Here is a 15128-nt window from a genome sequence, read left to right as displayed (position 1 = left end):
TCCTACCAAAGATCAGTAAATATAACCATCTGCAGTTGCGATATCATATGAGGTATATACATTTAGTTATAATTATGTTTTTAAAAGATTATAAAAGGTTCAACAAAGAATTATTATAAGGGAAGAAAACCGTAATCGATGTCTTAAGTTGTGATGAAAGATTGTTTTAAATGATTAAAGTCATATGAAAACAGATACAAGATAAAAAAACACAAAAAGTACATATATGCAATATGAAAGAAGAAAATCATGATATTGTATACATGCTATGATTTATGTCTCTAGTCAATGCATATAATTAAAGAGATGGTGCAAATGACCACAAGAAAATATAGATTAAGAAGGAAAATTTACAAAGATTAAACAAAAAACATATGAATTAACAGAGGGAAATGTAAGGACATTTTCCCTCTGTTGATTCATATGCCTTTGGGCCATCCGATAAATATGATTTGTATTCGGCGACTTAATATAGACAAAGCAAGCTCATAAAGTGGAAGAAGACATAAACATGAGAAAGCTATAAAAAAAAAAAATAGAAAAAAATTACATGTGCTAAATTGGATGTACAAATTGTATAATTGGATGCCCTATGGCGAAATAGAATGCTCCAACTTAGCTCGAGGGGGTTTCAAGGGCGAACTTGGTTGCACTATGTACGAATTCGTATGCCGATTGGCGAATTTGGTTGCCCTAACGCGATTATGAATGCCAATTGGCCATTTTGGCTGCACTGTAGCGAATTTGAATGCCGATTGGCCATTTCGGCTGCCCCATAGCGAATTTAAATGCCGATTGGTGATTTTGGCTGCCCTATCCGCGAAATTGAATGACCTATTTATACTTTCTCATGCACTATGTGCGAAATTGAATGACCTATCTTTACTTTTGCATGCACTAAGTGCAAAATTGGACGGGAAGACCTATATTATAAGGCTTGGTAACTTCCACTCTACAATTGTTTCATTGTTGGAACATAATTGGACCGGTACTGCAGTTATACGTAAATGAATGGTAGCCATCATTCAAATGAAGGAGCAATGTATTTTCTGCAAATAAAAAGTTTATGAATATAATGTACATTGTACTTTCAACAATTTTGCATCAATGAGCATGGGGTGTCGGACGCTTCGCCCCATGTCACTTTGCCCCTAACCACTTCGCCCCATCCCCATTTCGCCCCATCCCCGCTTCGCCCCATATCTACTTCGCCCCATGTACAAAGGTGAAGGCTAGGGGTGCAGATCAGTAAATATTAAAACAGCCAAAGAAATCCCGATAATAAATGCTCCCAATTCTAGAAAATCAGGAAAAATACAAACTCTCTGATGAGGTGTTCGAGACACCCTGGCACATCAACTTTTTGCTCATTTCATCATCTTTGATTTTCTGTTCAATTTTGATGTACATGAACACGATACAGGCCCTTTACAGGGGTGAATTTCCATGTTTATTCCAGTTTCCCTAACTTTTCGTTATAAACTTTTCCCCGGTCTTTGAATTAAAAAAAATGCCGAATAAAATCAAGCTCCGAAAAAGCCTTTCCGGAGAATGATTGACAGCGGCATTGTTCAAATTGATACAATGCCACTCATGTTCGTTACAAAGTATATACATTCGGGTTCAGCTAGCTGTAGGCCACCTTTGATGAGGACCTGCGCTGCCGCCAGTAATTTGAACATTCTTAGATGATAAACAGTGATGATAGTATCTCAGCCAATGAAATGAGCCAGTTCCCGGCAAATAAATACGCCATTGGTTGGTTTCATCACGGACCGTCTGCTTTTATGAATTTGACGTTATAATGTCGGAATTCCGAACTATCTGAGCCACAGGTGCATGCTGCATGGCTCATGATAGAAAAGGGTGTCGGACGCTTCGCCCCATTTCCACGTCGCCCCATGTCACTTCGCCCCTAACCACTTCGCCCCATCCCCACTTCGCCCCATCCCCACATCGCCCCATCTTCGCTTCGCCCCATCCCCACTTCGCCCCATCTTCGCTTCGCCCCATCCCCACTTCGCCCCATCTTCGCTTCGCCCCATCCCCACTTCGCCCCATCTTCGCTTCGCCCCATCCCCACTTCGCCCCATCCCCGCTTCGCCCCATCCCCACTTCGCCCCATCCCCACTTCGCCCCATGTAGTATGAAAAAGGTGAAGGCTAGTCTAGGGGTGCAGACCAAATAAACTGCCAAAGACCCCAGATAATAAATGCTCCCAATTCTAGAAACTCAGGAAAAATACAAACTCTCTGATGTGGTGCTAGAGACACAGATGAGAGATGAGTGATCCCATTCAGAGACGCCTCTCCTATTGGCTTGTGAATAAAATCATCAGCCGCTGGATTCAAAAGAATCCGTACTCCCCGTAGGTATGGGTCAGTGAGTTAAAAGGAACTCACTGCCTCGAGGAAAATGTTCCGTCAAAATATGTGACACTTACAACTTCATTAAGATGAGATTGGTTCCTCCAAGAGTGAAATTAGGATGTCAAAGGTATTGTCATTCTCAGATAAGTGGGAGACGGGTTGGTATAGCCATGGAGCTATAGCTCCATGGTATAGCCGGGTTGGGAACAAAGTTGGATCTTTTACTTCAAGCTTTTTTCTCGGTAGGGGAGAGCCTAGCTTGAGAGGTTGGTTATGAATTGTTCATTTGGTGATGGGCTAATTCTTTCCGTTGGTTAGCAATTAGTGAATCTGTTGAAATTATTGTTTTTAAGCCAAAAAAATAGATGAGATTTTCTTTTTTTTTACATGTAACGGCTGGGGCGATGTGGGGATGGGGCGAAGTGGGGATGGGGCGAAGTGGGGATGGGCGATGTGGGAATGGGGCGAAGTGGGGATGGGGGCGAAGTGGTTTGGGGCGAAGTGACATGGGGCGACGTGGAAATGGGGCGAAGTGGACATTCATAGAAAATGTCCAGCCGTTGTACAACTACAATATTTTTCCAAAGATAATCATACGTTCTCACTTGTGTTGGTCTTTCATGCAGTTGTGCGATTATGAGGCCAATAACAAAAAAATACACTAGTTGATGCCCCGGGTTTTTTTTCAAAAAGAGATTTTGTTTATAGAAAGTATGCTAGAACGAGCCATGTTACAAGCCTCATATAGGAGGCCCTTTTTTAATTCTGCAATTTACAAGTACAACTACAAACTAAAATGTATGTACGTACATTTATTTAATGTTTTCTATTACTTCGAGACATTTATTCGTATTCAATGAATACATGTATAATCATCTACAAAACTAAAAAGACTGTAGTGTTCGGTCCCTGAAATTCTAACGCAATGAAAATATTGTGCGTATCCATCCTTGATCACCAATGACATAGAAAAGGAAAAACAGACATAGCTTTAGCAAAGAAACGGAAGCAGACATGAATTTCTAATCTCTTTTTTGAAAATGTGGTGGCTCTGAAAAGAGCCGGTTGGTTTGATGGTTTTCAGTACACCGTCTATTTGGAGGTGGTGTACTTGGTGACGGCCTTGGTGCCTTCGCTGACAGCGTGCTTGGCCAGCTCACCGGGCAGGAGGAGACGGACAGCGGTCTGCACCTCACGGCTGGTGATGGTGGACTTCTTGTTGTAGTGGGCCAGGCGGGAAGCCTCGGCGGCAATACGCTCGAAGATGTCATTGACGAAGCTGTTCATGATGCTCATGGCCTTGCTTGAGATGCCGGTGTCGGGGTGCACCTGCTTCATCACCTTGTAGATGTAGATGCCATAGCTCTCCTTTCTCTTGCGCTTTCTCTTCTTGTTGGTGCTTGGTGCACCCTTGGCTTTACCGGCCTTCTTCTGTCCCTTTCCGCTTGGCTTGGGAGGCATGATGAGTTTCTATTTTCTAGCGAACTGAAAGAAAATCGAATATTGTTGAAAGAATTCCCTGACAATTTATACCTTCGTGTATGCAAATTTGGATTCTAGACTGTACCACCTGCAATACCCGCTAAAATTTGCCGCGCACAATTACGTGTGTTGATTGGATACGTGTTGCGCACGACACTAACATTTCCCCACCCGCTGACCTTCGGGAAGTGTATGCGGACGTCGAATGAATCAACTTTTAGCAACAGGTGAATCGATCAATTAGTTCTATTGGACAGTGTTGTGATTGGTTGGATGGAATCCATCAGAAACGTATAAATGGTCGTACTGAAGGCGCAAATTTTCAATTTTCTTTGCAAGAATCACTGAAGAAACCAATCATCAATATGTCTGGACGTGGAAAGGGAGGAAAGGCGCGCGCCAAGGGCAAGAGTCGATCATCCAGAGCTGGTCTGCAGTTCCCCGTGGGCCGTGTTCACCGTTTCCTGCGCAAGGGCAACTATGCTGCCCGTGTGGGAGCCGGTGCCCCGGTCTACCTGGCCGCCGTCATGGAGTACTTGGCCGCTGAGATCCTCGAGTTGGCCGGCAACGCTGCCCGCGACAACAAGAAGACAAGAATCAACCCCCGTCACTTGCAGTTGGCCATCCGCAACGACGAAGAGTTGAACAAGCTTCTCAGCGGTGTCACCATCGCCCAAGGTGGTGTATTGCCCAACATCCAGGCCGTTCTGCTGCCCAAGAAGACCGCCAAGGCTGCCAAATAGACGCTGAATCATCGGCTCAACAAAAACAACCGGCTCTTTTAAGAGCCACAACAAATTCAAAAAAGAGATTGAATTGTCATTGTCTGTACTGTGTCCATTTCTTTCTATCTTGAATAAAACTCAACACGGAATTCACGAATTGCCATTAAATATCGAAACTTTCTTATTGAAAATATATTTACAAGAAAAGAAACAAAAGCCAGAACACCTTTTTTTCGGGGGGGGGGGGGGCAAAAATGATGAAAATGTTTGGACGAATTGAGCAATTTCAGGTTTTTTTTCATCTAAAAGTAGCTTAGGAAATTGGCTTTCCAGTCATTTTTAGTGCTATGCATGAGTGTATTTTTTAAATATGAAATATAATTTGGGGGTTTAGGTACCGCTTTTTACTCCAAAGGTCAGGAAACATATTACAGGGTCAGTAACAAAAAAACCAAATGACGGGTCCAATTTTTAAATGAAGTTTTGCCTGTAAAACTTTCAAAATTTAGGATATGAAAGCCAAATCAATGAGCTTTCTTTACCGTACAAGTATTATTTCAGATCACTAATGTACGTGTGTACATGTACTTTCAAAGTACACACGTACTGTACATTAGCTGATTAGTGATCTGGCATAATGATATTACATGTACATGTTACAGAATTTTGATTAAAGATGCTTTGGCACTTGCCCCCCGGAAAACCAAAAAACAAAAACAAACAAAGGAAGAAAAAAAAAGAGAAAAAAAGAAAAGAAAAAGAGGCGCGAAGTCATAGTGGGGTAAATTTAATGTTGGGAAAGGGGAAATGTCCCTGCCCCCCTCTAAAACTGATGAATCGAGAATGTGTTGGAGAAATACAGGCATTTTTTGGCAAAAATATGTTTTGCCCCCCTCTAGAAAAAATCCTGGCGACGCCCATGTCCCCAAGACGGTTGCCAATGGTCCAGGTCCCGTGTAACCCCCGCCTGATATGCGAAATAGGCCCACAAGTTGGGTCACAAATACTTGATTTACATAAATATTTCTACAATCAATCAATTATAGGCCGCAAGGACATAATTTATTGGGTATAATCATAGAGGAAGGTATAATGCACTCCTGGTGATTATACAGAGATGTATGCACCTTAAACGTAAACAGCTCGCTGTATCGCCCATAGACATGTCTATGGTATCGCCGATCTTTCGATATAGCGCCACCTTGTGTTGGAATCCAAAACATGGCCGCTTCCTTGTTGAAAATGCATTATCACTCGGTAAACTAAAACACGATAACTGAAATCGAATGAAGCACATTGTTCTTTGCAGGTCTTTTCATTCAAATCTCATAAGGTAGGCAATGTTAGGCTAATGTTTGGTAGTGATGACATATTGATGTACTTAGAGGAGCTACATTTTCCTTTTCTGATCGTACTCTGGTCATGCTGGTCTGGCACCTGGGCACTGTCTGGAGATGTGGAGGATTTAGCTTTGCATGTTATTGTTAAGATAGTGGATATTTTGCCGGAGGTAATGATGGCAAACTAACGTTTACTAAAGGTTTGCCGGCGGCAATCCATATCAACAGAGGGCGCTGTACTCTTTAAGATAGGGCTGAATTATAAGATGTATTAAATTCCCTCCAAGAGTTGTGTAGCACGTTTGGTGTTACTGTTAGTCCGACAAAAAATGTCCCAGTAACTTGGACCCAACTTATCGCCTTTTTAACATTTGGACATGGTCTGGCGATCGCCAGACCATGTCCAAATGTTAAAAAAGGCGATAAGTTGGGTCCAAGTTACTCGGACTAGTTTGGTCATGTTGGTGTAGTGGTTAAGCAAAGGCTCTGGTAAGCTGGATGACTCGGGTTCGCTTCCGACCGCAGCACATTTTAAAGTTTTTTTTTTCTCATCCCCAAATAAATAAGAATATTCTTCTTTTATTATTTTAACATGTCTCAAACATTTTTTTGCAGAGTATTACATTTTCTTTTTCAGATTTGTGGCTCTGGAGGATTTTTTTTAAAGGGAAATAAAGTCCGAAATTATAAAATGGTCTGAATCCCATCTTGTGAATACGAGGTTACAACGATAATTTTGGCATGGAGCCAGACTAAAATTTGTCACCGGAAAATGTTTAAGTACAAAAAACCAGTAACTGCGCATGTTCAGTGCCTGTCCGGCAAACTAACGTTTACTCAAGGTTTGCCGTCTCCGGCAAAATATACACTGCCTATTGTTAATGTTATTGTTTAAAGCTATAGTCCATCATTTGCAGCCATCCGAAAAGTAACTGGCGTAATTAAGTTGAAAAACAAACTTGGTTGAAAGATAGTAAGGGAACTAAACTCCCTGTGAAATTATTCCTTCTGGGAAGCTGTCATTTTGAAGTAATCAACGAAAGATGGCATTTCCAACTGTGATTCTTAAGAAGCACCATAGGAAAATTTAAATTAGTAGTTCGTTTTGTTATTCAGCGCAGCGCGCACAAGTTTTGGAACGACGCACGCGCGTGCGCGATTGTTATAATTCGTCGGATCAGTGCGCTGCGTCGCGTATGGCTGCAATTCAAAACAATTCAAAACATGATTCAGTAACTTTTGATTTGAAATTGAGATCTTAGAATGCTGTTTTTCTCGATATGTACAGCTGAAGCTTAGCTGAAACTTCATCAGGTTAGTTGTTCAGTATCCTTCATTAGATTTTGAACCCTTTTGTTGCTTCAAACGAACAAAATGCACTAATTACAAATTATGGACTATAATAGCTTTGGAAAGAATGTTGCAACCTAGCCCGACTGCATCTGGCCATACGGCCAGACAGCCAATGCTCCCCTAAAACGCTGAACTCTAATGTAGCGATTTTGCTAGTGCTACTGATTTGGATCGAGATTATCTTCTCATCCAGGACAGACATGACACTTGACAGACATTTCCAAAGTTAAGGTTCCTAGTCGTAGAGGAACTCATACCTTTTCGAAAAAAACGTTCTTTTATCCCAAAATCTTCATCCATCTGGCCAAAAGACGACTTTCAGTCATCATCTCTCACAAATATCGTCCCGAATTGTTCCTCCATGTGATTTCAAAATGGCGGCCGTGTTGTAATGTATGCATTATGCTGTTGCGCTTGGGCAAGATTATGAATATGCATTGCAGTTCATGACGTTTGTCGGGCGCACAGCGCAGCTGGCCATACAAGCACGAGGTCATGAACTGAATAATGCATATTCATAACCTTGCCAAAGCGCGCCTGCGTAATGCATACATTACAATGCGGCTGCCATTTTGAAATCGCATGGAGGAACATTTTCGGGACGATATTCGTGGAAGATGATGACTGAAAGTCGTCCTTTATTTTTATTTTATTTTTATTTTATTTTTATTTTAGATTTTTGAATAAAGAACTTTTTTTGAAAAGGTATGAGTTCCTCTACGACTAGGAACCTTAACTTTGGAAATGTCTGTCTTGGATGAGAAGATAATCTCGATCAAAATCGGTAGCAAAATCGCTGTACATCAGAGTTCAGCGTGTAGGGGAGCATTGGCGGTCTGGCCATACTACAGAGCTTGCGATAGTACTGTACAGCCAGATGCAGTCGGACTAGTTGCAACCTGACTCTGTTGTGCGCTTTCTTGCAAATCACGCAATCTTAAGAATGAGCGCGCATTCTTAAGAACGAGCACGCATTCTTAAGAATGAGCAGGTAATCTGAAGAATGAGCGCTCATTCTTTAAGATTGCGTGGGAATATCACGTGCGCAATTTTTGAAGTTTGCGCAATCTTAACAAACATTGCACGGCATAATTATGTTAAAGAAATGGTATAGCGGTTAAAGGGAAAATAATTCACATAACGAGGAAAGAAATTTAAGAATTTTGCGTGGGTTCGAGCCCAGGCGGACACTTGTGCCCTTAAGCAAGGCACTTAACCATTATTGCTTCGTCCTTCGGATGGGACGTAAAGCCGTAGGTCCCGTGTGCTGTGTAATGCACGTTAAAGAACCCAGTACACTTACCGCTAAGAGAAGGGGTTCGCCCTGGCGTTTCTGGCAGTGCGATTATCTTCAGCCATGAAATCTGCACTTGTAAGGAAGGAAGGAAGGAAGAAAATGATCTATGCTCCTGTACTCGTATAAGTCCGACGCCTCATTGGTCCGACGCCTCATAGCTCCGACGCCTCGTAAGTCCGACAAATTAAACACCTCGTTTTTCCGTTGTCGGACTTATGAGGCGTTGGACTAGTATGAGGCGGGATAAATAAATTTTATTCCTCATAAGTCGGATGCCTCATAAGTCCGAAATTTCAGACTTATGAGGCGTCGGACGTATGATACGGCCCCGTCAACCTAAAGCAGACTTCTCTCAACATGCTCAAGGTACTATGATGTAAACTAATGAGGTTTTTGGGCAATGTTGGGCGATCGTGTAGTGTTGGGTGCTCGGTTATCAAATCCACTTTAAATTATTACTTTTTTATAAGACCGACCAAACTAGTTAGCGACATTCTCAATAAACGGGAATGTCATAAATCGAGGGCAGGTTTTTAATTTTTTGAGAGAAATTTGGGGGTAAAATAATGATGACAGCGCGGTGACAACATGCAACCCGAAAATAAAGATGGCGATCACCGCTCGATGTACCGTGACCACACACGGCGAGCTGAATCGCAAGGCACAAACCGTGCAGGAAAATCGTGATTTCTTCCCAAAAAAAACTGTTCAAAATTGCAAAACGGGTGGCATTAGAATTGAGAAAAGTCTGCTTTTGATTGCAACTTTGATTTTTGAGCAGTAAAAAACATTTTTGACTCTAATTTGATCAAAACAAAACAGGGGCGCTACACACGATCACCCTTTTTTGGTAATTTGTGAACAGTTTCTTGGGGTAAAAGTTATGATTTTCGTACGTTTACGTGCCGGTTGGTGCCTTGCAGCACGACTTGCGTGCTCACGGTACACATGTTACATGTACATCGCACGGTGATCTCCATCTTTATTTTCGTGTTGCGTTTTGTCGTTGTCATCGTCATTTTACCCCCAAATTTCCCTCAAAAATTCAAAACCCTGCCCTGGCTTTATCTATGACATAGCCATGATAGCATGGAGAGCACACAAAGAGTTGCAACGGCTAGCAGATCAATGAAACTAGCTCCCACGCCGCGCTCGTAAAACGCTGGGTGGTAGCTCCATGGACATAGGGCCTACCTTTTATGTTCTTAATGTCGCAAGCTAGTTTGGTTGGTCAAATAATTTAAAAGTGGATTTTGTTCCCATAGGAACTGGGCCTGTAGATACACGATCGCCATATAGTATTCCTTACAAAATTGGAAATGTTTCTCGTCCCAGATTCACGTCTCATTTATTTTTGCATTGACGGACCTTCATTGAGATGATAGGCCCCCATATGAACAAAAATGCAGCGTCAGGTTGCAACATTCTTATTTCTTCCCTTTTTTTTATAAATTCATTCAGCATTCATCTGCTTTGTTTACACTGTATCTCTCAGCAAGCAGATCTCACGCATGTGCGATTGGAATTGTGAATGGGATTATACTTGTAGATGAAAGTGCATTTATGTTCAGATCTTAACCTCTCTCTCTTTGCAGAATCTAAAGCATGGCTGACAGGTTTGATGATCGTATTCTGGGAGAGAAGGACCAATATTACTACAGTAGTGATGAGGAAGATGCAGACGACGATGCAAGTGATGATGATGGGAGAGCCAAGACAATCAAGGGACCTGTAGTTGAGCCAGCGGAGGAGGAATTCAAGGGAGGCGCTGCTACACATGTAAGTAAATGTACCTGTCCTTGGATTAAAGGACCCAATTTTGTGGCCTTCGTTGGATCTTCACGTCCTTTAGGGCTGTCCTAGTGGAGTCCTAGGAATTTAAAGGAAGGTCTATGCCAAGATGTCAAGAAAAAATCATTGCCCACCGAAACCATCACATTGCAACCCAAGAACTGCAATCTACAAGGAGACAATGGAAGGGGGTGTGCAAGTCAGTTTATGGCATATACGTCAAGACCAAGTAACTACAGCTGTAGGACTTCATGAACAGCCTCATTGTAACATTTGGATGTGATCTGGCGATAGTACAGTCCTAGGAATGCCTATTTGCCATCACATCAGAAAAAAATGTTATTGCCCACCAACACCATCACATGCCACCCCCAAAACTGCCATCTACGCCACCTCAACATCAGTAGAGACCAAGGATAAGATGATGGTACTGAGGTGAACTTACACAATTGAGAGCTGTAAATTTAACCCTCTCTACATCTGTAATCAGTGATGCTTTTTAATTTTTGGCAGACTGGTCCCAAGGGTGTGATAGAAGATTGGAGGAGATTCAAGCAATTGGAGACAGAGAAGAGACAAGAAAAAGAAGTTGAACGGTTGGCTCTTGCTAAGCATCTTGCCCTTACCTGCAGATCTTATGTAAGTTGATGGCATTCTAAGTGCTCTTGCCAAAGAGTTTGACACAAGTCATCCAGTCCCAATTTAGCCCACAAACTATTAAAATCAGCCATGACTAAAGAATTCCTTTGATATCGTTCATTCCCTGTAAGTTGTGACTGGACTTGTTATTTACTTGTGACTTGACCAGTGATGGAGTTATGATGTACCAGACTACGACATTGTCACTTGCCTTTGTGGAAGCCAAGTTGTAAGATGTCTTGTACATGTAATATGCACTGCCTGGTCTTTGGGGTTTATCTCTGTTTGTAGCTCGACGATGAGAAAGCGAAGGAAGATGAAAAAGCAGAAGAAGACGAGATGATGATGTTAGGCATTGACCAGGAGTTCCTCAAGCAGTACAGGGAGCAGAGGATCCGAGAAATGACGCAGACGCTGCAACAAAACAGGCAGGTTCCATCTCGGAATAGACTGACTCATTTTAGTTTAACCATGCCAAACACAACAACATGTAACAGGAGTATATGTCTGTGGGGCTCTGTTGCACCAGGCAGACAAGTAAAGATCTTTTGGTCTTTCTGTTGGTCTTGTTGCATTCTTCATGATTTCAACTTGTTGGATTTTTATTGCTGATGTGTTGAACTAGTCCATGGAATAGGTGCTTGCACACAAGACTATGATATTCGCACAGATTTGGGAACCCTAACCCCCTAGGCCCTTTTTCCTAAGAGCCATCCTCATCCTCCATAATCCTCTGAAATTTTGCAACAGCACCTAAATTCTTCAAAATTTTCAGACAGACTTGCCTCAAAATGAAATCATCGTCAATCCTCCCAAATCCTCCTCATCCCAAAATTTTGCACTCATGTTTAAATGAAGATAACCAACGCCTAAATCCTTTAAAATCATCAGACAGTCCTGCCTCAAAATGCATTCATCCTCAATCCTCCAAAATCATCCTCAGCTTCAAACACCATTCATCCTCAATCTTCCAAAATCCTCCTACATGTATGCTTCAATCACCATTCATCCTCAATACTCCAAAATCATCATGTGATTCAATCACCATTCATCCTCAATCCTCTAGAATCTTCCGAAACTGCTAGGAGGATTTTGGAGGAGTGAGGAGGGTTAGGGTTGTTCAAAACAAGAATACGTCTTGACGTCGAGATTCTGACCATTCAGCAGGTTCCTTCTATCGGTTCTTTGGTAATCTGTTGTTGTTTTACAAAATGACAGCCAAATTGACCAATCAACAGCTTAGTCCACATTTCTGATCGAAACAACATCTTAATTTCTAAAGTCGACTTCAATTGGCTGGCGAGGGGTTGCATTAACTTTGCATGCTCAGATATATCAGATGTTTGTAGGGCTCTGCACACGTGAATGTCTGATCCTTAAACTAGTGTTGAGCAGAATTTCTAGGCAAATAGTGATGAAGAGAGTTAGGATTAAGCCCTGTATCGTGATGTGTTCACCAATCATGTCCAACAAAGTCTGGTTTGTGTGCACCTATGTACAATGTATGATGCCTGTGGCGAGCAGACTCTTAATATAAAGTGTGGCTTTGGAGAGGCCCACCTGTTGGCCATACGCTGGGGATTCATGGATGGGCCTATTATGGGAGTTTCTTTCATTGCAAAAGCACAGTTTAATGTTACATGTACATGTACATTTGTATGATAACAAACTTTGCTATGCCAGACCCTCGAAGTACATGTAACTTCAGTATTTACTGTGAGAATTTCCCTGTGTTTATTAAACAGACTTCAATATCCACCTCATTGTCAGAGTCATGGTCTAGTCCCAACAAGTCCATCACAAGTCATCCAGTCCCAAGTTACATGTACAGTGCAACGTCGCTACACCGAACACCGCTAGACCAAACAGTCGGCTATACCAACATCAGACTTGGCTCCTACTTTTTGTGTACAAAACTTACTGAACATTGTTGTAGGAAAAGTCAACAGAAGAGCGACAAATGGCTATTATTTCCCCAACCAATAGTAGGAAAAACCACCCATGTAAGCTCAAAAACTGTGTAATTACATGATTCAGTAGTCGCACGTGTTCGAAGTCGTCTTTCAGTAACTACCAGGGCGTACTTGGCGAAGTGATGCGTTTGGCAACTCCGCGCGTGGTTTGTTAATGCAACTACACAATAACAATGATCAAAAGAGGGAGCCACTAATGTGTGAAAATCGCTATACTGAACGATCGCTACAATTTCTGTGGATCCCACGATGTTGGTTATAGCGACGTTCAACTGTGTACGTACATTGTATTAAACAAACTGCCTTGTTATTGCTCAGTTCATCCCTTGTGTCATATGACAATAATTATTATTGACTTGTGATGTACTGCACCACAGCTCAGCAAATTGTGAAAAAAAGTAGGGCTGTCCATTTTTAATAATTAGTATTTGGTTATTTGAACTGCATTTCACCGAATATTCAATTATTTGAAACTCTCTGATCAAGTCTTACACATGCCAGCTGCAACCATGTGCCGCCCCGGTCAAAGGTTGCACGCAAAGTGTGCCGGATAAAATGTGCGTGCGGTGATCGATATTATGGACCAGTGGAGTGTTTGACAGTAAGGATTTGATGAGAGTCCAGGGCTTGACCTGCATAAAGGATGGGAACAATGAACCATCGCCTGACAACAAAAGTTGCATCAGACAATAAAGCGCCGTAACTTTATGATTTAAAGAACATCACGGTGTATGTGTGGGGTTTTCTTTCTTTCAAATATTCTAACCGGCAAAAAGCTATTCAGATATTCGGCTGATGATCGTATATTCGGACAGTCCTTCAAAAAAAAGGGGAGGGGTTGGACCCCTTAATTACCCCTTCCCTAATCTCTCCACTCGGTACTTACATTATCTTATACTTTTTCCGTTTTCTTGATACAGACCAAAGTTTGGTAAAGTCATCCATTTGACCAAGGAAACCTTTGTAGATGCTATCGACAAGGAAAACAACAGTGTGTCTGTTCTCATTCACATCAGATCTCCGGTAAGGCAATTTTTGTTTAAATACATTTTCTCCTCAGTCACTTCAGATCTTTTATCTTATAAAATAAATATTTGAAGGTCCTGATATCGTGGAACTGCTTAACAGAAATACTGCTTAGCAGGCTTACATGCTTAGCAGAAATGAGCAGGGAACCACTCACAGGCATACACAGTGCATGAAATATTGGCTGGTAAGCAAAATTTTATCTGTGTTTGGCAAATGTTTGTGCTAAGCAGCCCCATTTCAGAACTGCCCACATATAGCTTGCAAGTGATTCAGAATACAATGTACATTATGGAGTCCCTTTTAAAAAAAATCTTCCAAAGCCTCAGGTTAGAAAAGGAAAAAAATTCGGGTGCAAAACCAAGATTCGAACCCGCAACCTCGCGGTGCAAAATCCTACCCTCTATCAACTGATCCTGTCGCACTGCTCGTCAAAAAGTGGGGAAACAAATAATTATATACCTGCGTGCGTATCGAAAAAGTATTGTATAGGGCGCTAAACAATCATGTATGCGGATGTCGTTTGGGAAAAGAAAATTTGCCCCCCGGGCCCCGCCCCCCGTCCTGTACTGTACACAATGCATGACACATGCTACACATATTCCTCCATGCGCTACGTTATTTTTTTTTTTTAGTCAACGTAGGCCTGTTACGCCCCAACTATCGCATCGGTCCCAACTATAGTTGGGACTGTCCCAACTGTCCCAAAGAATAAAAACAAGTGCTTTTCCAACTGGATCTACATGTTAATTTCATTTTAATCCAAAGTAAAATTGAATGAACAAATTAAACAGCCATAAAAAATGAAATTAGACACGCTCTTTGGGGGTAATTTCTTTTTTTTTTGCAATTAATTTCATGCATGTTTTTCTTTACTTTGTTTCCTGTGCATGTACAAGTAAACACAACATTTGTCAAGTCTACATGTACATGCAATGTCGCCCTCTCTTCCCTACAAAGAGAGAGGAGGGTTTTTAATTTACACTTTGACTTCATCTAAAGCTTTAAGGCTTCACACTTCATTCACCTCCTTCAAGCCTGGATTATCTGCTCCATTTTCTGGTACAAAAACATCAAATCCTTTAATGTGAGGCCAAACATTACATTCTTCTCATTTGGTTTCAGCAGTAATG

General features: G+C 41.7%; 3 protein-coding genes across 4 annotated transcripts in view; 2 read left to right on the top strand and 1 right to left on the bottom strand.

The window, feature by feature from the left end:
- Positions 1 to 3254: 3254 nt before the first annotated feature.
- Positions 3255 to 3879, bottom strand: LOC119737268 (histone H2B). Its single transcript, XM_038211468.1, has one exon. It carries the CDS (start codon positions 3828 to 3830, stop codon positions 3462 to 3464), a length of 369 nt encoding a protein of 122 aa, XP_038067396.1. The 5' UTR covers positions 3831 to 3879; the 3' UTR covers positions 3255 to 3461.
- A 316-nt stretch (positions 3880 to 4195) lies between these two features.
- Positions 4196 to 4729, top strand: LOC119737267 (histone H2A-like). The gene has a single exon (XM_038211466.1). It carries the CDS (start codon positions 4217 to 4219, stop codon positions 4592 to 4594), a length of 378 nt encoding a protein of 125 aa, XP_038067394.1. The 5' UTR covers positions 4196 to 4216; the 3' UTR covers positions 4595 to 4729.
- Positions 4730 to 5753: 1024 nt separating this feature from the next.
- Positions 5754 to 15128, top strand: part of LOC119737266 (phosducin-like protein) — a 33084-nt gene continuing 23709 nt past the window's right edge. The window contains exons 1-5 of one of the 2 annotated variants that reach the window (XM_038211464.1): positions 5754 to 5909; positions 10162 to 10345; positions 10871 to 10996; positions 11288 to 11424; positions 13890 to 13992. In XM_038211464.1, coding sequence (XP_038067392.1) covers positions 10172 to 10345; positions 10871 to 10996; positions 11288 to 11424; positions 13890 to 13992 — 540 coding nt within the window. In that variant the 5' untranslated portion in view covers positions 5754 to 5909; positions 10162 to 10171. Of the gene's footprint in view, positions 5910 to 6061; positions 6087 to 10161; positions 10346 to 10870; positions 10997 to 11287; positions 11425 to 13889; positions 13993 to 15128 lie in introns of those variants that run through there. The other variant, XM_038211465.1, reaches the window with a different exon arrangement.

Source organism: Patiria miniata, unplaced genomic scaffold (genome assembly GCF_015706575.1).
Source record: "Patiria miniata isolate m_02_andy unplaced genomic scaffold, ASM1570657v1 HiC_scaffold_3, whole genome shotgun sequence".
Taxonomy (NCBI): domain Eukaryota; kingdom Metazoa; phylum Echinodermata; class Asteroidea; order Valvatida; family Asterinidae; genus Patiria; species Patiria miniata.
This window is presented reverse-complemented; position numbering and strand designations above follow the sequence as displayed.